The 21,649-nt window shown below is 52.0% G+C and overlaps 1 protein-coding gene across 1 annotated transcript in view; it reads left to right on the top strand.

Annotated features, from left to right (window-relative positions):
- Nucleotides 1-16,200, top strand: part of LOC100758433 (hemicentin-2) — a 147,775-nt gene extending 131,575 nt beyond the window's left edge. Inside the window, exons 86-98 of the mRNA XM_027423879.2 lie at nt 1,951-2,220; nt 6,972-7,121; nt 8,611-8,748; nt 8,848-8,969; nt 9,253-9,490; nt 10,471-10,533; nt 10,647-10,769; nt 11,281-11,415; nt 12,533-12,661; nt 13,247-13,567; nt 14,192-14,311; nt 14,813-14,939; nt 15,855-16,200. Coding sequence (XP_027279680.1) covers nt 1,951-2,220; nt 6,972-7,121; nt 8,611-8,748; nt 8,848-8,969; nt 9,253-9,490; nt 10,471-10,533; nt 10,647-10,769; nt 11,281-11,415; nt 12,533-12,661; nt 13,247-13,567; nt 14,192-14,311; nt 14,813-14,939; nt 15,855-16,200 — 2,282 coding nt within the window. The remainder of the gene's footprint in view (nt 1-1,950; nt 2,221-6,971; nt 7,122-8,610; nt 8,749-8,847; nt 8,970-9,252; nt 9,491-10,470; nt 10,534-10,646; nt 10,770-11,280; nt 11,416-12,532; nt 12,662-13,246; nt 13,568-14,191; nt 14,312-14,812; nt 14,940-15,854) is intronic.
- The last annotated feature ends 5,449 nt before the right edge of the window (nt 16,201-21,649 follow it).

Below are 21,649 nucleotides of genomic sequence, written 5' to 3' on the forward strand. Positions count from 1 at the left end.
TTTTCATTTTTAGGACTTAAAATTCTTATTTTATGTGTATGAACCATCTCCCCAGCCCTTGATATTCAATGAAATAGAATAGAATCCTGGTGCCGGGCAGGCTTGGTTGTAGAGTGCTTGTCTAGTGTGTATGTGGCCCAGGGTTCCATCTCCAGTCACCAAAGCCAAAGAGAAGCTCTGCCTGGGATCATGTCACAGGTCCAACCTCCTTCACACAGCACTGTGACACCATTCTTTGTAAGCGCCCATGGTTACTTAATGGGCCACGGTCACCTGCTATGGCCATGAGGAGTTAAATCAACCAGGTTGGAAGGGACACAGCACAATTAAGGCTGTGACAATGCTATTGAGAGTGATCATACTTTTTATACCTTTATTAGAAACAGAATATAATGGCAATTGCCAGGATCAATACAGTTGTAGTTGCTAGGATAGAGTGAAGTTTGCAAGTCATACAGGGTACACAAGATTAATGTCTAAGACCAATTGTCTTATCAAATTTCTGTGCTCCTTGACCGCTAAGGGAACATACAGAGAAACACAAAATGGCCTAAATGCTTCACTGCCTGAGTGGGAGCATCAGTCTCTCAGGAACTGGAAGGCACATTGTGCCCCAGGAGCCACGGCTCTCACCTGAAAAACCCACAACACATGCCTCTCAAGGCAACTAGGCCAAGCCAACTCCCTGGTTCCCTGCAGTCTATACTGTTGGAATAATCTCTCCCCTCCTTTTTATGGCTGTGGCTTTCTACTATGTGACCACCAGTGCTTCTGTGTCCCCTAGAGGATTCTTTCCAGTTTGGGGGATTTTGAGCAAGGAGATTCCCATCCAGTCATTGGGGAACACACCTACACTTCTGTTAGGATAAGTAACAGAACTGAGTCATGAGGTCACACAGCACACACCAGTTTAGCTTTTATAGAACTGGCTGTGGCGTGCTGGACGTGGCTCCTCCAGACAGATCTACCTGTGGTGAGCACAATGTGATCAGGCTAAAAAGGCTAGAAGCCATCTTAGAGTAGCTCAGCAGGCTCCAGAGGAGTCATGACAGGCAGGTGGGGATTAGATAGCTGCAGAGGAACAGTCAAAGACACAGGAGGGCATGGTACAGCCCTGTCACCAGCCAGGAGAGCCACATCCACCAGAGGCTGGACAGGGCCAGTCTCCCCAGAGACTCTGGAAATAGTGCTACACACTGCTTCAGTCTTGTGAGACTGATTTTGTAATTCTGGCCTGTACAAAGGTGAGAAAATAAACTCCCACTGAATTTGGCCATCAGATGGATCTAGGTCAAACTCCTAGGGCCACATCCTTAAAGAAAACCTACTCTCCAGAAGCTCAGGGGCGGGGCTCATAAGCCCATCCCTGGTCTATATTAGAATGTTGACTTCTTTGATCCTGTGCAAGCAACCACAGCTGCTGAGAGCTCATGGCCTCAGCAGTCCTGTGGTATCCAGAGCATGCTTGCTCTGGCCCTCTGGCTCTTACAGACTCTCTGCCCTATCTTCCATGATGCTCCCTGAGCCTTGGGGTGGGGGTTGGGGGACAACATAGATGTCTCATTTGTGACTGAGTATTGCACTGATAAAAGTGTAGAGAATAAGTACCAGGGGAGTGCACACTTGGCTTTTTAAACGTGGGTGCTGAGGATTTGGACTCAGGTCCTTATGCTTGCACAGTGAATATTCTTACCCACTGAGCCACACCCCAAGCTCTTAGTGATGTAATCTTGTGGGGAGGGGCACCGTGAAATGCGTGATGGCATCATGGAGCAAAAGCAGCAGTGTGCACACAGGACAGTGTTTTCATAGGAAAGGGTATGCATGAGGCAGTGCAGAGGCTGAGGAGCAGGAACGTGTGAGCCTCTCATTTCCTTCCACCTTCTAGTGTTTTCTATCTAAATGATCATGGGTCACCAGATCCTAAAACTGCCCTGACTCCTCCCACAGGTGCCCCAGTGTTCTTGGTGGAGCCTCGGGACCTGACAGTGAGGTTAGGAGAGGATGTGGAGCTGCGGTGCCAAGCCACTGGAGAGCCTGTGCCCACAATCGAGTGGCTACGGGCAGGTCGACCACTACAGGCTGACCGGAGGCTCAGGACCCTGCCAGATGGTAGCCTATGGCTGGGGCATGTGGAAGCTGGAGACGCTGGGGCGTATGAGTGTGTTGCACACAACCTTCTGGGCTCTGCCACAGCCCAGGCATTGCTGGCTGTGAGAGGTAAGGAGTGTCCCTACCTAGGTCTCCAGACTGAGTCTGGTGGGTATGCCTGCAGCTTCCCAGTTCTTCCCTAAGAGTTAGCATGGACCAGCTGGGAGATCTACAGAGATCATCTTGTCTGAGGAATCGAGATCTCAGAAGGGCTAAGCATTTACCACACACCTTTGCCAGGGAATCTGGCTGTTCTGGGTCATCTGGCATTGTCCCACAAGCTTCATTTGGATACCCCACGGCCCCATGGAAAGGGCAGAATCAAATAAGATTCCTCATGATGTCCTCATAGAGTTTGCTGTGAACATCTGTGAGTCAGTGCTCATCTCAAGGCTCACACACAGCCATAGTAGGTCCTCAAATGGATGCTACTGACCCCTGTAACTAACTGGTGTTACTGACTCCTACCATCTAGAGATCCCTAATTCAGCCCCCTTCCCCTTAGGGTCAGACTAAACTTGAATATTGAAAAGGGGTGGCTGGGCAGTGGTGGTTCACACCTTTAATCCCAGCACTCATGAGGCAGAGGCAGGTGGATCTCTGTGAGTTTGAGGCCAGCCTGGTCTACAGAGTGAGTTCCAGGACAACCTCCAAAGCCACAGAGAAACCCTGTCTTGAGAAACTAAAACCCAAAACAAAACAAGCAAACAAAACATTAAAAGGGGGTGTTCTGAGAAACCACAATAAAACAATTCAAGCCAACATAAAGAAAAGTCACAGAATATTGTTTCTGGGTTGTCTGTCTCTGTACCAAATACCTGGGGTACCAAATACCCCAGGTACGTGGATTTGTATCTCTTCTCTGTCAATGGCAGACATCACCAATCTATCTACACACACACACACACACACACACACACACACACACACACACACACACCCCAGAATCTCTTTCCATAAGACCCTTCTCTAACCCTGCCTATGGCAGACATCACCAGTCTGTCTCCACCCAGTGTCACAATCCTCTCTATAGATCCCTTTTCCAGCCAGGACCTCTTAAAAAATAAGGATTTGACATTTTTCAAGCAAACATGGGAACCTTCCTGGTCTCTAGTTTCCTCATCTGTAAACAGGAGCAAGATGTTAACAAATGTATCCAGACATTTCAGTGGTTCTTGGACACCCAGCGGTGACTTCTGGTCTGAAGGACTTCCCTCTATTTAGAGCTTGGTCCCAACTCCTCCTGTATCCTGGTGACAAGCTCCCAGTTCAAACCACAAAGCTCTGTGTATATTCTCTGTGTTGGTTTCCAAGGTGGACATAACAAAATCCACAGACTGGGGCGTAACTAACAGACACTGTCTCAGTTTTAGAGGTTGGTGGTCCAAGGTTGGAGCCTTGGAAGGGCTGCTTCATCCTGAGCCTATGCAGGAGACTCTCATCCTAGCTTCTGGAATCTTCTGGCTGGCATTGGCATTCCTTGGCTGCTAGAAGAATTGCCCAATCTCTACCTTTATTGGCATGTGGCAGTCTCCCTGCGTCTGTCTATGTGGTGGTTTGAATGAGAGTGGGCCCCATAGGCTCATGTTCGAATGCTGCATCCCCGGTTGATGAACTGTTTGGAAGGATTGGGAGGTGTGGCCTTGTTGGTGGAGGTGCATCACAGGCAGGCTTTGAAATTTCAAAAGCTCACACCAGGCCTAGTCTGTCTCTGTCTCTGTCTCTGTCTCTGTCTCTCTCTCTCTCTCTCTCTCTCTCTCTCTCTCTCTCTCTCTCTCTCTCTGCCTGCTGCCTGTGGATCAGGATGTAAAGCTCTCAGCTACTGCTCCAGGGCCATGCCTGTGTGCTTCCCGCCATGATGATCATGAACTAAGCCTCTAAAACTGTGAGAACTGCCTTGGTCATGGTGTCTCTTCACAGCAATAGAACAGTGACTAAAGACAGCGTCTAATTTCCTAATTTTTATGAAGCCAGCAGGCATACCGGGCCAGGGCTCACCCTGATATCTTCATTTCCACATGCTGTCTTCTGTGAAGACCCGGTTTCTAAGTGAGGTCCCAGGGTTAGATCATTAAGGTGTGAAAGAGGAGGTGGAGTGGGGAGGGACCCAAACCACTGCAGCTCTTTATTTAGTGCAAACAACTGTTTTCCTTCATATATACTAATTACAGGAAGGCCAGGGAGTATAGAATCTGAAATCAGAAAGTAGTTATTACCCATAATTCATCTATCAGGAAGTGCTTACATGATTCTTTTTAGATTTTTTATGTATTTGTGTGGCGGATGGTATGTGTGTCACAGCACATGGGCAGAAATCATAGGACCATTTTGTGGAGTTGGCTCTTTCATCCGTGCTTACGTAACTCTTGGTGATTTAGTTTATCTTAGTTTTGTGACACTCTCACTCTGTAGCCCAGGCTGGCCCTAGAACTCATGACAGGCACAAGCCACCATGTCTGGCTCCAGTTTTTTGTTGGTTTCTCTCCAATTGTAAATTGACGTGCTCTTGCTGCCTATAAAATGTATAGGGTAGCTTTAAAGTTGCCCTTTGTCTGTTCCTGATGACATTCCATGATAATCTGCCTGGAGATACATTTTTATTGGCTTCATCTCATTGCACAAGCTGTTTCCATCTACACTCTAGCTGTGAGAGACAAACTGTAGCTTCCTGTTTCAGCCTCCCTCCCACCTTCTCCATGGGGGGCTTCAGGGTTTCCCTGGTTTAAGTTCCTTCAAGGGGTTTGTTGTGTAAAGGATTTTGAAGTTCTTTTATTTGGTTGTGGGGTGTGTGTGTGTGTGTGTGTGTGTGTGTGTGTGTGTGTGTGTGTGTGTATTCGCAAGCATGTGCACATGTGTAGGTGAAGAAACAGAGGTTGACTCTGAGTATCTTCCTCTAGTGCTCTCCGGCCCTTTAAAAAGACTTTAGCTGTTTTTACTTATGTATATGTGTGTGTGCCTGTGTGAATGGATGTGCCCCATGTGAGCACAGGTGCCTGCAGGAGCCAAAAGAGGGTGTTGGATTCCTTGGGGCTGGAGTCACAGGTGATTATGAGCTGCCGTGTGGAAAAGAATAGCATGCTCTACATAGCCGTCTCTCCAGCCTTCCGCCTTATTTTGTGTTTGAGACAAGGTCTCTCACTGACCCAGTGTTCACCAGCTTCCCTGACTGTGTCTGGCCAGCAAGCTCTAGGGGTCTGCCTTCCTTGCTCCTCTCTCTCCCCACAGCATAGGGTTACAGGCATGTGTCACTATTGCCAGGCATTTATGTGAGTGCATCCCAGCTTGGGTTTTCATCCTTGTCCATCAGGTACTTTACCCACTGAGCCATCTCTCCAGCCCGTTTTGTTTATTTGTTGCTGTTTCATTGGTTTGATTGGTTTTAGTTTTGGAGTCCTGGGGGTGGAACCAATTAGGCAAGCACTGAGTTGTTCCTGCACCCTGCTGAAGTTCAAGTTTTTGAGGCCCCGTGACTACAAACCTGTCTCTCCTCCCTGCTGCTTTATTCTTTCTGCTCCATCGGCATGGGTGTATGTCTGAGTCCTGGCTGTTGGGGGAGGGGCCCGGCGGGGGGAGAAGGGACACGATGGCAAGAGGCTGCTGAGACTCCTCAGGTCTGAAAAGTAGCCTGTCCTCCAGAGCTCCAGGCTTCTTGGCCTCCAGGGACCTGGGCCATGCTCCCATCTTCCTCCCATGCAGAAGCCCATTATGAAACAGATATTGATGAGCAGCATTCCAGGTATCACCAGACCTCAGCCGAGGGCTGCACTTCCTAGAACCGGCATTAGCCAGTCCTGATTGGCCATTTAAGATCCTGGCCATGGAATGTTCTGTGTGTGTTTGGGTTATTATATTTTTGACAGCTCATCTGCAATTTGTTGTTAATTTCCCCTGAGGGCTGGTGAGTGGAGAGCCAGGCTCCCTCTGTCTTGTGCCCCCTGGAAGGCCATCCGCCCAAAGGAGGCAGCTGGCTCATTAGGCAGAGGAAGCAGGCGTCCCATGGGCCTGTGCCATCCATTGAATTTGTGCAGGAGAGCATCTGCTAGGACTGCCTGGCGGTCTCTGGGCAGCTGGCCTGCTCCGGCTGGATCTGGCTGGAACCAGAGCCACTGATGGAGTGGGGATACTCTGGTGATGGCACTCACTTCTTGGCATGGCACCCTGTCCCTACAGCGCGCCAATCCCTGTCATCATAGCTCCTAGCAATTTTGAGAGCCATAGGCCTTATGTGTGTCTGTGGACCCACCTCCTCATTTTATAAACAAACCACTTGGATTCGACCTAGGGACCTAATTTGCCTGGCTTTGTGCATATGTGTGCAAGCATGGGTGCAGGTACATGTGGGGGGTACATGTGTATGTAGGTACATATGTAGGCCAGATGGCAACTTGTGCCACTTCCCAGGGGCTGTCCACCTTGTTTTTGAGGCAGGATATTTCACTGAACCCATTAGGCTAGGACAGCTAGCCAGTGAGTCCTGGGGAGCCACCTCTGCCATCTCTGCCCCTCAAGCACCAAGATTACAAGTATATGCCACCATGGCTGACATTTTTATGTGAGTTCTGGGGATCAGACTCAGGTCCTCATGCTTGTGTGACAAGCACTTTACCAGCTGAGTGATCTCCCCAGACTCAGTCTCCTTTGTTTTAGAGTCAAAATCTTCTACACCTTGAGTCTATTACTTATTAGCTATGTGTCTATGGACAAATTACAGTACCGTTATAAACCTCAGTTTCCTCTTTAATGAAATGGGAGCAGTGACTTTGCTTGGAGGACTCAGAATAGATAGTATGTGTCACTATTGTTTGTCTCCTGCCTCACAGGGGAGCCCCGGGGCAGCCGGGGTAGCATGATCGGGGTCATCAATGGTCAGGAATTTGGTATGGCTACTCTCAACACCAGTGTGCAACAGGAAGGCAGTTCTGGGGTCGCAACCATCTGGAGCAGCATCAGCCACGTTCCAGCAAGTGTGGGTATGTGGGGGCCCTGGGACACTTGCTGGACCCACAGGGCAAGAATGGCTATTCCGAAGCTTGTTCAAGGCCTGGCACCTGGATATAGGACTGCCTCTAAGAGCGGAGTCCCTCTCCTGCTCACAGGCTCCCACCCTCTACCTCTATCATGAAACAAAGCCACTGCACTTGAAATCACACAGGGAGAGAGTGATAGGAGTACAATACTGCCTCAGGAGCTCAGAGAAAGACGGGTGATGCCACTTACTCTTGGGGACAGTTTTCTACCCCCCCCCCCATGAAATCTGGTAGAAAAGTGAAGAATCACCGGAAATGATTAACAGACATGAGCTGGAGAGGACAGACAGAAGGAAAGGTGGAGCATTCCATCATCTAAAGAAACAGGAGGCATGCACTTGCTCATAGATTCAGGAAGCAGGGTGTCCTGAGCAGAAAGTCCAAGAGGCTCACATAGGGGACCCAAGGCCCCTTCTGGGGACCCAGTGCAGGGAAAGGCCTAGCCAAGTTCTCAGTAGGAGCGGCTGTTCAGAAGCCTCAGTTAATTGGTTTTGTTTTGGTTCTGTATTTGTTTATAGAGTCATTTATTTTTATTTTGTCTATATGAATGTTTTGCCTGTATATATGTGTGTACGATCCCACGCATGCTGGCGGTGCCTGTAGAGGCCAGAAAAGACCACTGGGGCCCTTAGAGCTGGAGTTACAGGTGGTTGTGAGCCACTATGTGGCTGCTGGGAATTGAACCCAGATTATCTGCAAGAGCAACAAGTGCCCTTAACTGGAGACATCGTTCCCACGCTTTAATGACCAGACTCTGAGCCACTGTCAGCAGAAACCAAATTAAGCCAGATGGCTGCCTAGGTATGACCACTGCTTCCAGCTGCAGAAGCTAGAGAGAAACATCTAGGCCCAGGCCCAGTGAGCTTGAGATTAGTGGAAAATAGTTGGAAGGGATCTAGCTCCCTCCTGTCACCCCATCATCTTCTGCCAATGTCCCTGACCCTGAGGAAGCTTGAGTGAGCAATGCTCCCCTGGCCCAACCTGTGGCTTCTCCTAGCCCTAAGAGGTCCGGGTGTCACAGAAGGTTCTGACAATCCACACCCAGGGCAGTCAGCAGCTCAGAACACTCCTTCCTCCCACAGCTCTTGCGGAAGTTGTCTACAACACAGGAAACGTGGTTGATCACCTACTTGTCCCAACAGCCTATAGCTGTCACTATAGAAGCATGTGCTGAACCTGGCTAAATATCACGTCCCATGCATTCCTTTATTATGTTTGCTTTTGTGCCTGCACCATAAAGTATATGTTTGATTTTGCCCTCTCCCAGGGTCTGCTAAATACCTGGCATGGGTAGTCACTAAGACTGAGTATGAGCAGGGAGGGAGAGGCTGCACCTTCTGAAGCAAAGGGGAGCTGCAGAGGGATCTTGATCAGGAGAGTGGCTGCCCCAGGCTCCAGTCCTAACATAGCCTCTGCATTCTGCTGTATCCAGGGCCTCTAATGCGGGTGCTGGTGGTCACCATTGCCCCCATCTACTGGGCCCTGGCTAGAGAGAGTGGAGGGGCCTTAAATGGCTATTCCCTGACGGGTGGCAGCTTCCAGCAGGAGTCACACATGGAATTTTCTACAGGTGAGCATGGTCTCCTTGAAGGTGGCTGGAGGCAGGGCCTGAGAGAGAGCTCAGGACTGCGTCTGAGATAACTCCAGGCTGGGTGGGGATGGCTTGCAGGGGAGCTGCTCACAATGACCCAGATGGCTCGGGGTCTGGATCCTGATGGACTCCTACTCCTGGAGGTGACAATCAATGGCATGATCCCAGAGAGCCTGGCCGATGCAGATCTGCATATGCAGGTACTAGCTCTGGGCTGCTCCACCCTCCAATCCTGAGCAGACGGGCCCACTTTCCTTCCTCATACCCCAGAAGCGGGTTATGACAGGTCTCAAGTAGGAACTGTCACTCAGGAGCCAGCATTCCTCCCACTCCGTTGACAAGAACATCACAGGCATGGTGCTGCTCCTGGCTGCCAGCGGCTTGGCAGAAGAGGCCGAGGAGGCTTGCCCAGTGCTCTCCACACAGCACCCTAGCTACCTCCGGGCTGCTCTAAAGTGGAACCCTCCCTGCCCCTCCCCCCAGGACTTCCAGGAGAACTACGTGCAGACAGGGCCTGGCCAGCTGTTCGTGGGCTCCACACAGCACTTCCGCCATGATAGTCTCCCAGCGTCTCTGCGTTGCAATCATAGCATCCAGTATGATAAGGCCCGGGGCCCCCAGCCCCAGCTGGTGCAGCACCTTCGGGCCTCATCTATCAGCTCAACCTTCGACCCTGAGGCAGAGGCCCTGCGCTTCCAGCTCACCACAGCCCTGCAAGCTGGTGAGGCCCTGCCCCACCTCCACTGTACCAGCTAAGACCTGCCAGAGCCCCAAATTCAAGTGGCCATTTGCACTAAGCACAGGCTGGGGACAGGGGCATGCTTGAGGCAACAGTTTACCTCCTCCTCTACCCTTTCCAGCCTGGCCCCTGCCACTCTAGCAGGGACTATGTCCCTCCTCAGACCACTCCTACCCAGACCTTTGAAGCCTTTCCCTAGACTAAGATGCACTCCACACCCCAAGCCTAGACCAAACCCACCCCTTTCTCCCAAGGTGCCTGCACCAAAGGCCCCATGGTTGCAACCTCTGGTGACCTACCTCAGCATGCCAAAAGTACCATTTATCATTGCTTAAGTTCACGAGGGGCTTATCACTGAACAAGGAATGCTGGGAAGAGCAGGGCTGTGAGGCCACACACCCAGATTCAGATCCTATCAGCACTACTTCCCAGCTGTGAGCCTGAGGGGATGTCCCGTTTCCCAGCTGCACTGTGAACATGGTGCTGCTCCATTTCCAGGGGCTCTGCCCCTAAAGCCCTGACTGGCCCCCAGTGACCGCCTTAATAAGGGTGGCTGTCCCTACAGTTGTCAAGGCTGTCCTGTCTGTCTCCTTCATCTCTTGTTGGCTGTTGAAGGCTATGGTGACCCTCTGTGCATGGCTGCTGGCTTCTCCTGAGCAGTTTTGGACATGTTACCTTGAACAGTCTACGTTTCTCTAGTGGTTTCTCTTGAGTTTGCCTGGATCTCTGCCTAACCTCCCTTGAGAGCTCCCAGGGCACATCTACAAGACCAGGCATGTCCCACAGCCACCACTTCCAACAAACCTGGGCTAAGGGCTAGCTTGCTATCTCACTGTCACATGTGTGGTTCAAGGCTGGGGCTGAGCCGTGGCACAGTGGCCACTGCCTGTACCAGCCCAAGGAGCAAGCCCAAGATGCCCCTGGAAACTGGCTTCCTCAGGGTCCCCCCTTTTGCCTTACAGAAGAAAATGAGGTTGGCTGTCCTGAGGGCTTTGAGATGGACACCCAGGGAACATTTTGTGTGGGTGAGTCCTTCCAGCCCCTGGTATGAACAAAGGTGACCTCTCCTAGGGTGCACAGCCACCCCAGCCAGCTTGCAGGAGAGCCTGTGGGCACAGTCAAATGTCTCCCAACCCAGACAGGAATGAATGCTCAGCGGGCCCCAGCCCCTGCTCACACACCTGCCGCAATGCTCCTGGCCATTTCTCCTGCTCCTGCCCTACCGGCTTCACCCTGGCCCGGGACCACAGGAACTGTCGAGGTGAGCAGCCCCAGGGACAGCGAAAGTAGGCTCCTCAGGGCCTTGACCCAGAGGGAATCAGATGCTATGGAGGGGGCATTTTCCAGAAGATATTGAGGCTCAGGTGGCAGGGTGGTGAGGAACCCCACAGACAAACATGTGGTCCCTGTGTGTTCAGGACACTCAAGTCCAGAAAGTGTCCCAACAGCAGCTTCAAGTCTTGGTAGCACTGCCCCTCCTCCCCCGGTTCTCCTAATTTTCTGAGTAGTAACTGAATGACAGGTCACACTCTGACACTAACCTGTGTCTTCACCTGTCATTCCCAGTAGTGGGGCCTGGCCCTAGCAAGTTTCCCTTGGCTTTCTAGCCAAGGGCTCCAAGGGGACGTAGTCCACAACCTTCCATTGCAACTACAGGTTGGGGAAACATTCATGCCAGGGACTTAGGCTGTGTGAGTAGGCTAGGCCAGGGTGTAAGGATGGCTTCGGGGAGGGCACATGTTCACATGAGCCCCTGCATGCTCTGCCCTCAGATGTGGATGAGTGTGTGGGAGACACCCACCTCTGCCAGGAGGGGCAGCGCTGTGTGAACCTGCTTGGAACCTATAACTGCCTCCCTGACTGTAGGCCTGGCTTCCGGGTAACTGCTGATGGAAACAGCTGTGAAGGTGACAGGGGCACAAGGCGGGCCTGATCATACTCCCAAGAACCCAGAGAATGTTGCTGGGATTCTGGGCATCTAGAACTCTCTTGGCAGAATTCCCAGATCTGGGGTTTTCCTGTCTTTTCCATTCTTGACCTCTACCCACCTGCACTTGATGAAAGAGGGAGTAAGCCAGAGACAGCAAATAGGCCAATTCCCTTCACTCCTACCCCCATGTTGTGGTCCAGACTAGACACAGTCTCTGAGTCCTTTTCAACACAGCTTCCAGGCAGCCACTGTGTATCAGTTGCAACTGGCCTTTGCATTGACACCCAAGGGCTGTCCCTGAAAGAGGAACCTCCATGCATTCTATGGTTTCATGGCACTGGGACCATCTATGTCACATGATGTTTTCCTGGGCAGGCTGAAACAAACATCTGTTCATCCCAGATCAGACACCAGAGACTGGGAACAATCCCATCAAGTCTAGCATGGTGAACCAGGGAGTTTAGGAGCTACTTACAGAGTTAAGAGTGAGCATTACCTGCAAGAACATAGTGACTCAAAGACACCTGCATCACTGAGGAGTCCACCCTGGCCTGGATGTCGCTTGAAGGATCTCCTCTTCCTTTGTAACCATTATTGTGTATATAGCCCTGAGGGGAGAGATTTGTCAATCTTTAAGTTTCAGGAACTTTCTGGGTCTTAAGAGATTCCTTCCCCTCCCTTCCTCTTTCTTCCTCCTTCCCCCTCCCAACCTTCCTTCATGTCTTCCTATACACACCAGGTCCTTCTGCACACATGACTCCCTTGCCAACACAACAGGAAGAGGGCCTCTTCTTACCCCTCACACATGAGGAACTTGAGACTCAGGGAAGGAGTGCTGCTCACCCAGGGCCTAGAATATGTCAGAGCTCAGCTGGAGCCCAATTCTAAGTCCCTTCCTTTCCTTGGCACCTGGACCCTGTTGCCTTCTAACCTGTGCCGCAGGCAGAATGTGAAGTGCCAGCATGCAGCCTTGTGCAGTCAGAAAAAGGGACAGACAAGGCCTTGCTGTGGAGGGGAGGGTACATCCTTGGAGGAGGCCTCTGAGCCAAACCACTTCTAAGGCCATGCCTGTGACCACACCCCTGCCGCCCCAGATGTGGATGAATGTCTGGAGCAGCTGGATGAGTGTCACTACAATCAACTCTGTGAGAACACTGCCGGTAGCCACCACTGCAGCTGCCCCAGGGGGTACCGCCAACAAGGCCATGGCCTTCCCTGCCTAGGTAAGGGAACAGCCAGCCCCTCCCTGGGCCCCGTGTGTCACTCAGCCCTGGCTCAGGACAAGTAGTGTTTATGGTCTGGTGAGTCTTGGAATGATGGAAGCAGCTGAGGCCACTCACCAGAGCCTGTGGACTCCAGAAGGGGAGGAGGTGAAGACCAGGGCAGGACCTCAGAGAGGCCTAGGGGGTAGTATGCATAGCTGTCACTAAGGGCTGTGGAACTCTAAAACCTGGGGTGGGGCTCAGAGCTGGGAGGTGGCCTCTAACTGCAGCCCTAGGCTCAGAGGGTATGCTGGTAGAGGGATCCTCAGGAGGCCAGCCTAAAGGAAACCCCTGTGGAGTGTGTAAGGCATTGAATTCTAGGGAGATGACAGGAAGAGGCAGCTGGAGCCAAGCATAGAGGCACATGCCTCTCATCTTAAGACTCAGGAGACAGAGGCATGAGGATCATGGGTTCAGGAGCACTCTGAGCAAGACTATATATATATATATATATATATATATATATATATATATAATCTTGGGGCAGCTGGAGCAAAGGCAGGCCACGAAGCAGGTCCCTCATGTCCCACCTGGCCTTCTCCACAGACATCAATGAGTGCCTACAGCTGCCCACACCCTGTGTCTACCAGTGTCACAACCTCCAGGGTAGCTTCCATTGCCTGTGCCCACCTGGTCAGACCCTCCTACGGGATGGCAGGACCTGTGCACCCCTAGAACGGAACAATCAAAACGTTACCACCGTCAGCCTTCGGAACCCATTTGTGCCCTGGCTTCGGTCTCGGATACCCAGGCCCAGGGGCTCCTACCATGCCTGGGTCTCCCTCCAGCCTGGTTCTGGAGCCCTGAGTAGTATGGGACGGGCCTGGTGCCCACCTGGCTTCATAAGGCAGAACGGCATGTGTACAGGTAAGGTGAGCCTGGGCTCCTAGGCTGGGCCTGGAGCTGGGCAAACTCAGAAACCCAGCATTCATGGATAAAGTCAGATGGAGATGGGGGAAATTCTGTGAGGGACAGAGCTGTGACTATACTGGGACTATACTGGAATCGACCAAAGGGATCGATTCCAAGGAGGGTACTGGGGCGGTCCTTGACTTTGGGGTGCTTTGTCCAGAGGGAGGCCCCTCCTGAAAAGATGCCCGAGAAAAATCCACTTTAAGAAACACTCCTCTTGAGGGAGGGAGGTTTGGGGGAGTGAGTGTTCCAGTTAGATGTGAAGCTATCTAGAAGGACTACGGGAGCAGAGAGCGCAGCCTGTAGTCCATGAACACTGTGCAAGGGGGCCTGGCTGCATAGAGGGGCTGTGTGCCTCTGCCTAGGACAGGACTCTCAATAGAATGGGCCCTCTCCTTGCCTCATTGATGGAGACAGAGTGAGGCTTCTTCCCTTCACCAGCCTTCTGAAGCAAGCCTGGGTGGGGCAGGAAGGGGAGAGGTTGCCTGGAGCAGGGAGCTTCCCAGACTGGTCTCAGAGCACATGGCCACCTAGCAATCTGACTCAGCAATCTCTGCTCTCTGTCCCCACCTGGACCAGACCTTGATGAGTGCCGTGTAAGGAGCCTGTGCCAGCATGCCTGCCAAAACACGGAGGGCAGCTACTATTGCCTCTGCCCCTCGGGCTACCGCCTCCTCCCCAGCGGGAAGAACTGCCAGGGTGAGCTGGCCAACACCTCTCTAGAAGCTGTGCAGTGTGCCCCTGGGCTATTCTCCGCTCATCTCTGAACTTCACCCTTCTGATGGCTGGAGTGAGACAGGAAGAGGGTGGTACAGCTGCTGATGGCTGTTATAATGGCCTCTAAAGTTAGCCCGAGTAGAACACACCTTCCAGGACGCACAGGGCCTGGGTTTGGTCCAGCTGCTTCTCAAACCTGTGGAAGGTGATCCTCCCTGTTCACCCTCGCTTTCTGCCATGCAGAGAGTATACGGGTGAGACAGCCACTGGCAAAGACACAGAGGGGAAGCCAGGGCCACAACCCCTCCAGGTTCTCCAGCATGATAGGAGAAAGTCTTCGCAAGCCATGCCCTAGGGAGATGAGAGGTGTGGGGAAGGGGTCTATCCTCGGGGATCTGCCCACAGAAGGCTGGTCCTCCCTGCCTCCTCCGCTCTCCCTCTCCCCTCCCGTGTTCTAATCTCCCACTGCACCCTTCTCTCCAGACATCGACGAGTGTGAAGAAGACGGCATCGAGTGTGGGCCTGGCCAGATGTGCTTCAACACCCGTGGCAGTTACCAGTGTGTGGACACGCCCTGTCCTACAGCCTACCGGCAGGGCTCCAGCCCTGGGTAAGGAAGGCCTAGCTGGCAGAGGTACAAGAGGCAGGGGACACACATGATCACACGGCTTCTTCGACAGCTTGCCTATGCTTGGACCCCCACCTCCAGGAAGGCTTCCCGAGGTTAGGGTTAGCTGCTCGCCAGAAATCCTGAGCAGGGGTGTGGGAGTGTGTAAATCCTGGCACTCCTGGTGAGCCCATACCAGGCAGAGACAAGCTCGCCTCCATATTGTGCTCCCTGCGTGGTGATCCAGACAGCCCTACATGATTTGCTCTCTGGAACAGAGAGTGCACCCCTTCCCCTTTACATACATAGCCTGGGACAGAAAGCACACCCGAACATAGAAATTAGAGAAATCTCAGCCGGGCGTTGGTGGCTCACGCCTTTAATCCCAGCACTCGGGAGGCAGAGGCAGGTGGAGCTCTGAGTTCGAGACCAGCCTGGTCTACAAGAAATTAGAGAAATCTCACAAACTTCAGGACTCAGCTCACTATGTTCATAGAGCAGCTTGTACCCCTGGGCCATGTGACTTGTTCTGGACCCTCCCAAGGGGAAATGAGGCAGGCTGTGGAAGAGTCTGCTACAAGGCTAACCACGTGTCTTTAAGCCCCTACTACCCATAAGAGTCCAGACAAGTGATTCAACCCCCAGGTTCCTCAGCTCTGGGCGTCTCTGAGTGGACCTGAGCAGGCGAGTTTTACCACTGCTGTATGCTCCCTGAGCTTTGGGCCAGGAAGGAGAGTAGGAGGAAGGACACACTAGAGGGGAGAAGGCCTCTATCTGGCTTCTCTGCGCCTCAGTTTGCTAATCTCTGAAATGGGCTAACAGTGGCATTTGTAGGCAAGGAGGGTATTAGGGGGACACTGGGGTTGGGCTGAGTTGTGCTGGATAGCAGTCCAATGAGCGTGTCTGTGCCACCCGTAGGACCTGCTTCCGCCGCTGTTCGCAGGACTGCAGTGCCAGCGGCCCGTCCACACTGCAGTACCGCCTGCTACCGCTGCCCCTTGGCGTGCGCGCCCACCACGATGTGGCGCGCCTGGCCGCCTTCTCTGAGGCCGGTGTCCCTGCCAACCGTACAGAGCTCACCGTGCTTGAGCACGATCCGCGCAGCCCCTTTGCTCTGCGCCAGCTGCGTGCTGGACAAGGTGCAGTCTACACCCGCCGAGCTCTCACACGTGCGGGGCTCTACCGCATGACCGTGCGCGCAGCAGCACCTCGTCACCAGAGCATCTACGTCCTGCTAATCGCGGTGTCGCCCTACCCATACTGAGCAAGCAAGGCCAGAGTTGCAGGTCCACGGTGACCTCACAGAGAGGAACAGGGAGGCCCTTGCCCATGACACCTGCATTGACAAGAGGAACATCCTCTTCTCCCGCCCCGTGCGTCAGCGAGACCTTCAGTAAACACTGCTGTGCGCAGGACCTTGACCCCAGCTCAGGGACGGCTACCCCTTGGTGGCAAAGCCTTTTGGGCAAGTCTGAATCCTGCCTCAAATCTCAGTGGGGAGCTCAGCAAGGTCTCAGGGGTCCAGGACTCCAAGGAAGACAGATCCAGTAGGGGTGGCAGCGGCTGGCACTGACCTGATCACGGGAAGTGTGTATTCTATAAAAACATTTTTTTTATTGACTTGATATCTTTGTCGAGTTTTTACCTTGCTGAGGAGGGTGTTGGGAGGGACGTGAGCAGCCCCTGCTATGATCCTGGCTGCTAGGTCCAGCAGATCCGTGTCCTTAGGAATTACAAGACCTCCATCACTAGCTAGGATGTTTGTTTGCTGTAAATAGAGCAGTGCAGCAGGGCCTCTTCTCCCAGAGAGCTACAGGGAAATTAACAAGACTTAAATGTTCTTCATAGACACCAATCTGTGGTAGCAAAAACATGGTATATTAATTCTCAACAATTTTAAATCTCCAGGGATGGTGGCACACACCCTTAGTTAGTCCCAGTAGTAGGGAGGCAGAGGCAGAAGGATGGAGAGTTCAAGGTCAACCTCATCTGTATGGTGAGCTCCAGATTAGCCAGGACTATAAGAGAGACCCTGCCTCAAAGCAACGGCAGCAGGAAAACCTGATCCTAGCAACCACAGCCCTCTCTTGACTCTTTTCTCCCTAGCACCCTTGTCTAATTGGCAGGCACTCACTTGGCTCCATTCCTCTGTTGTTTGTGAATCTTGTCACTAGAACATGAGGCCTTGAGCACAGGGTTGATTTTACAATCACTTCTGGCACCTAAGTGAGCGAATGAATTAGCTTACTTAAACCTGTTCAATTAACAAATCAACTACAGAAAGAAAAAGAGACTATGCGATTTTGTGTATGTGGAATATTTGGGGGAAAACAGACTGAGGCAGCATTGGTAAAGTTTTCTGGCAAACACAAGTTTGACTCCTAGAAGCCTTGTACTGCCCAAGTTTGTAATCCCAGCGCTGAGGAGGCAGAGGCAAGTGGCTCCCTGCCAACCAGATGCACTCTCAAAGCCAAGGAGAGGCTCTGTTTCAAAGACAAGGTGGTTGGCTCAGCAGGTAGGTAAAAGTGTGTGCTATGTACGCCTGGTAGTCTGAGTTTGGTGTCTAGATCCTATGTAGAAGGGGAGAATTTACCCCCAAGAGTCATCCCTTGAATGCTACACCTGGGCCCAGGCACTCAAACACCATGCACACAAGCAGCAAATTATTATTATTATTATTATTATTATTATTATTATTATTATTTGGTTTTTCGAGACAGGGTTTCCCTGTGTAGCTTTGGAGCCTATCCTGGCACTCGCTCTGGAGACCAGGCTGGCCTCAAACTCACAGAGATCCACCTGCCTCTGCCTCCCGAGTGCTGGGATTAAAGGCTTGCGCCACCAACGCCCGGCTGCAAATTACTTTTAAAAGTGGTCAGTGTGCCTGGGGAACAACACCCATGTTTGCACACATACAAACATGTACATGCAAGGCAAATACATGGGAATGGAGACAGGAGGGGCAGGGAATATAGAGATATAGTTGTACATAAATGCCTGCAGAGATAATGTAATATGCAACAGGATTGGGGCTGAATAGATTCCAGATGCTCCCTCCCGAGAGAGAGAGAGAGAGAGAGAGAGAGAGAGAGAGAGAGAGAGAGTTCATTATGTGTAAGCCTAGTCAGCCTCCATATCTGACTGGCTGAGATACAGCCCCAACCTCTCTGCAGCAGTTCTTCACAGCCTGATGGGGCCAACCTCGCTGAACACTGACCTTTGAGCAGTTAGGTGATAAAGGGAGGGAGCTATAGGAGACTTACACTGCCTAGGGAGCAGCAGGGGGTCCCAGTCCTGAAAGGGGAGGGTCTAGCATGAGGGTGGGGATTGCTGAGGAAAGGGGGGAAAAGGGAACTGAGTCCATCAGAAAAGTGGGGACTGGGGTCTTTGGTCAGGAATGTGGCTTTATGCCCTGGAGGGCCTCAGGTGCTTGCTCCTGTGTGCTGGCCCAGGCACTGCCTTCCCCACAGTCCCTGCCTTTCTTTCTAGGTGGGCAAGCCCCTGCCTCAGTGGGCTGCCCTTTTGCTAACTGCCCCCAGACACGGCTGTGCAAAGCTTGTCTTTGGTGCAGAGGTTTGGGGGATGATTCATTTCTCCCTGCCTCCCTGGCTTAACTCGACAGCTATCTCTCCCTGGATATTCTTTTTTCCTATCTAGGACCCAGAGAAAGCAGTAAGACAGGGCCTTATTCTGTAGCCCAGGCTGGCCTTGAACTCACCACAATCCTTCCTCAGCCTCCCAAGTGGACTACAGAGGTGCCCCACCACTCCCAGATATCTAGGCTATAACTGGAGTAATTGTGAGCCACTTGGAGAGGGCTGGGGATCAAACTCAGGTCCGGCAACAGCAGCCAGTGCTCTCAATCCTGAACAGCTCTCCAGCCTCTAGATCAGAAGCTACCATAAGAACCAACAGAATTTCTCCACAGCACATCTACTTTCTTTTTGGTTTTCAGTTTTTATTTGTTTGTTTTGTTGGGTTTTGTTTGTTTTTTGAAACAGTCTTATGTAGCTCAGCATGACCCCAAACTCACTACGAAGCTGAAGATAACCCTGAGCGCTGGGATTACAGGTACATGTCTCCATGTCCTGTTTAGCCTTCTACTTTCCAAACAGATTTATGCTAAGCGGGGGTTCTGCACACTTCTCTAAAGGATGGAAGAGTAAATATTTTTGGCTTTTAGGGACATCTCATTTCTGTTGCAATTCACTCTCTGTGCCTTTTGGAGTGCCAAAGCAGCCAGAGACAACACATGGGTGTATTCTGCTCCACTGAAACTTCGCTAGCAGGGGCTGAGTTGGCTCAGTGGTAGAGTACAGGCAGGTAGGTCCAAGGCCCTGGGCTGGGTCTCCAGCCTGCCCCTCAGGGGTGGGGAAGCACTTCCTGATACTTACATTTCAAGTTTATTTTAAAACCATGAAATTTCCATCTTTCAGACACTTAGGACATGAAAGTTGTAATAAGGCCGACCCCTGGAACTCCAGGCTGGAGGAGGAGCAATGTGGGAGAAGGCACAAAGAGGAAGGGGTGCCCCAAGCCAGCCACATCCCATTTATCTTAGGCCCACCCATGAGATTCTCCTTGAGATGAACACTTCTCCTCCTGCAAACACAGGTCAGGAATCAGGGCCCCAGCTGTCTTTCTGCTGGGCTGTTAATTTTTTATGGACTTTGTAGCCCTAAGGAGGACAGAGCCTCACTCTGGGTCTGAGGACCAGCAGGGTCATTCTTGCAAGCTGGGTACAGCTCCCTCTCCCTGCTGCTCTCTTGCCCACCCTTTTGGAATTTCACCCAGACGCTGTGGATTGTAAAGCTACCGTCTGGTCAGTCTCCAGCCACCGCTTCCTGAACTTGCTTACTTTCCCGGGGCTCTGGAGGCAAGAAGCAATCTCCACATTTCACAGATGCAGGAATGGAGGTCCAGAGGAGAACACTATACCCAAACCCACATGACCTTCTGGCCCTTCCTACAAAGCTCTTAGCGGCTGTCAATCTCCATGTTATATGAATCAGGGGTGGTGAGGAGAGAGGCCAGAGTTAGAGTTAGATGGGGAGGAAAATCTAGAGGAAGGGAGTGAGGCGTGTCCACTCCAGAAACCCTCCCAGCTCTTGTCTGAGGCTGTGAAACAAGCTAGTGAGAAAAGTGAGTCTCCGACAGCACCCTTCAGTGAGTGAGTAGGGACTCAGTTTGCCCCAAGGCACCCCAGGGATCCGACCATCCTTCAGCCAGTGAGTGTGGACTGTTTGTCCCAGGGCCCCCCAGGGGTCCAGCCATCCTTTAGTGAGTGAGTGGGGACTAAGCTTGTCCCAGGCACCCCCAGGGGCTGTTGGCTCATAAAGAAGCCTCCAGAGGTGTCTCTACTGGAGCTGTATCTGGACCCAATCCCACAAGAGGTGTTTTCTACTTCTGCCCTGTCACTACCAGCTGTCATTGGTCACAGCCCCATCTAGCCACCCAGTGCCCGGGACACCTGACCTCTGAGGCTCTTCCCACCATCCGTGGTGGAAACAGCTCTGCCTGGTAAGTCATTCATTAAACTTCCTGATGCAGTGTTTCCAAGAAGCCAACAACTGGACGTTGTGTTCCTCTGGATAGGAGGGGCAAGCTGAGGTCTGGCCTGGAGGTCATTCTCTGTTGTGGCCATTCTGCCCAAATCAGGGCAGTGACACAGTGGCTTCTGGTGCCAATCGTAAGAAGCTACAGAGCAAGGACCTTGAATACACTCTCAGGCTCCTCTGACACCAGCAGCTACAGAGCCCTTGGGTGACAGAGGACAGCAAAGAGAAGGCCTCTCCACAGCTATGTGCATAAGCTAAGTGTACATAGGTCCATAGTTGCTGGGGGGGGGGGCGGGAGTCTGTGAGATCACATACATTGAGATTGTCCTTCAGTGCAAGTGGTCACAACAGTCTGAGCCTGCACCTTAAGAGACCACCTGGCTGCAATGAAGAAGTGAAGAAGTGACAGTAGTAGAGGCTAAGTTCACAGCAGAGGGACAAGGGGAAGGGGCCAGAGCCTCATGCTCTTTGAATCGTGCTGGTAGAGACGTCAGGCCTCTGCCACGTGCTAACTTGACAGTATATGGTTAGAGGGGAGGGGTCAGGCAGGACCAAAGGCCCTCTGTCATGTGTGAAGGACACACTGCAGAAAAGGACCTCACACATGAAAACAAGCCCAGGGACGTCCACAGGAGCACAACAGACAATGGCCAAGAGGAGGGTATAGGCATCTCACTTTGATCCTAGGAGATGTGGCGGCTGTCAGTCTTTTTAAGAAATCCTTCTATCCATTCAGGGGCTGGAGAGATGGCTCTGCAACTGCTGCATTGCAGTCATGAGGATCTAAGTTCGGATCCAAGCACCCACATAACAAGCCAAGGGTCCCTTGACTGTAGCCCCAACTCCAAGACAGGGGTGGAAGGTGATAGAGGACACCCAATAATAGAGGGGGACACCCAACACTCTCTTCTGGACTGTGCACCAGCACCCACAGGTGTACACACAGGACACATAGAGTGTGTGTGTGTGTCTCATGAGTCCCAAGCTAGCCTCAAGCTCATTATAAACTGAGGATGACCTTGAACTCCTGATCCTCCTGCCTCCATCTCCCAAGAGCCAAGATTACAAGTATGAGCCACCATGCTTGGTTTATTCGGTGCTGGGAACTGAACCCAGGGCTCCATGCACGCTAGTTGAGCGTTCTGCCTGAGCTAC

This window comes from Cricetulus griseus, chromosome 6 (genome assembly GCF_003668045.3).
Source record: "Cricetulus griseus strain 17A/GY chromosome 6, alternate assembly CriGri-PICRH-1.0, whole genome shotgun sequence".
Taxonomy (NCBI): Eukaryota; Metazoa; Chordata; class Mammalia; order Rodentia; family Cricetidae; genus Cricetulus; species Cricetulus griseus.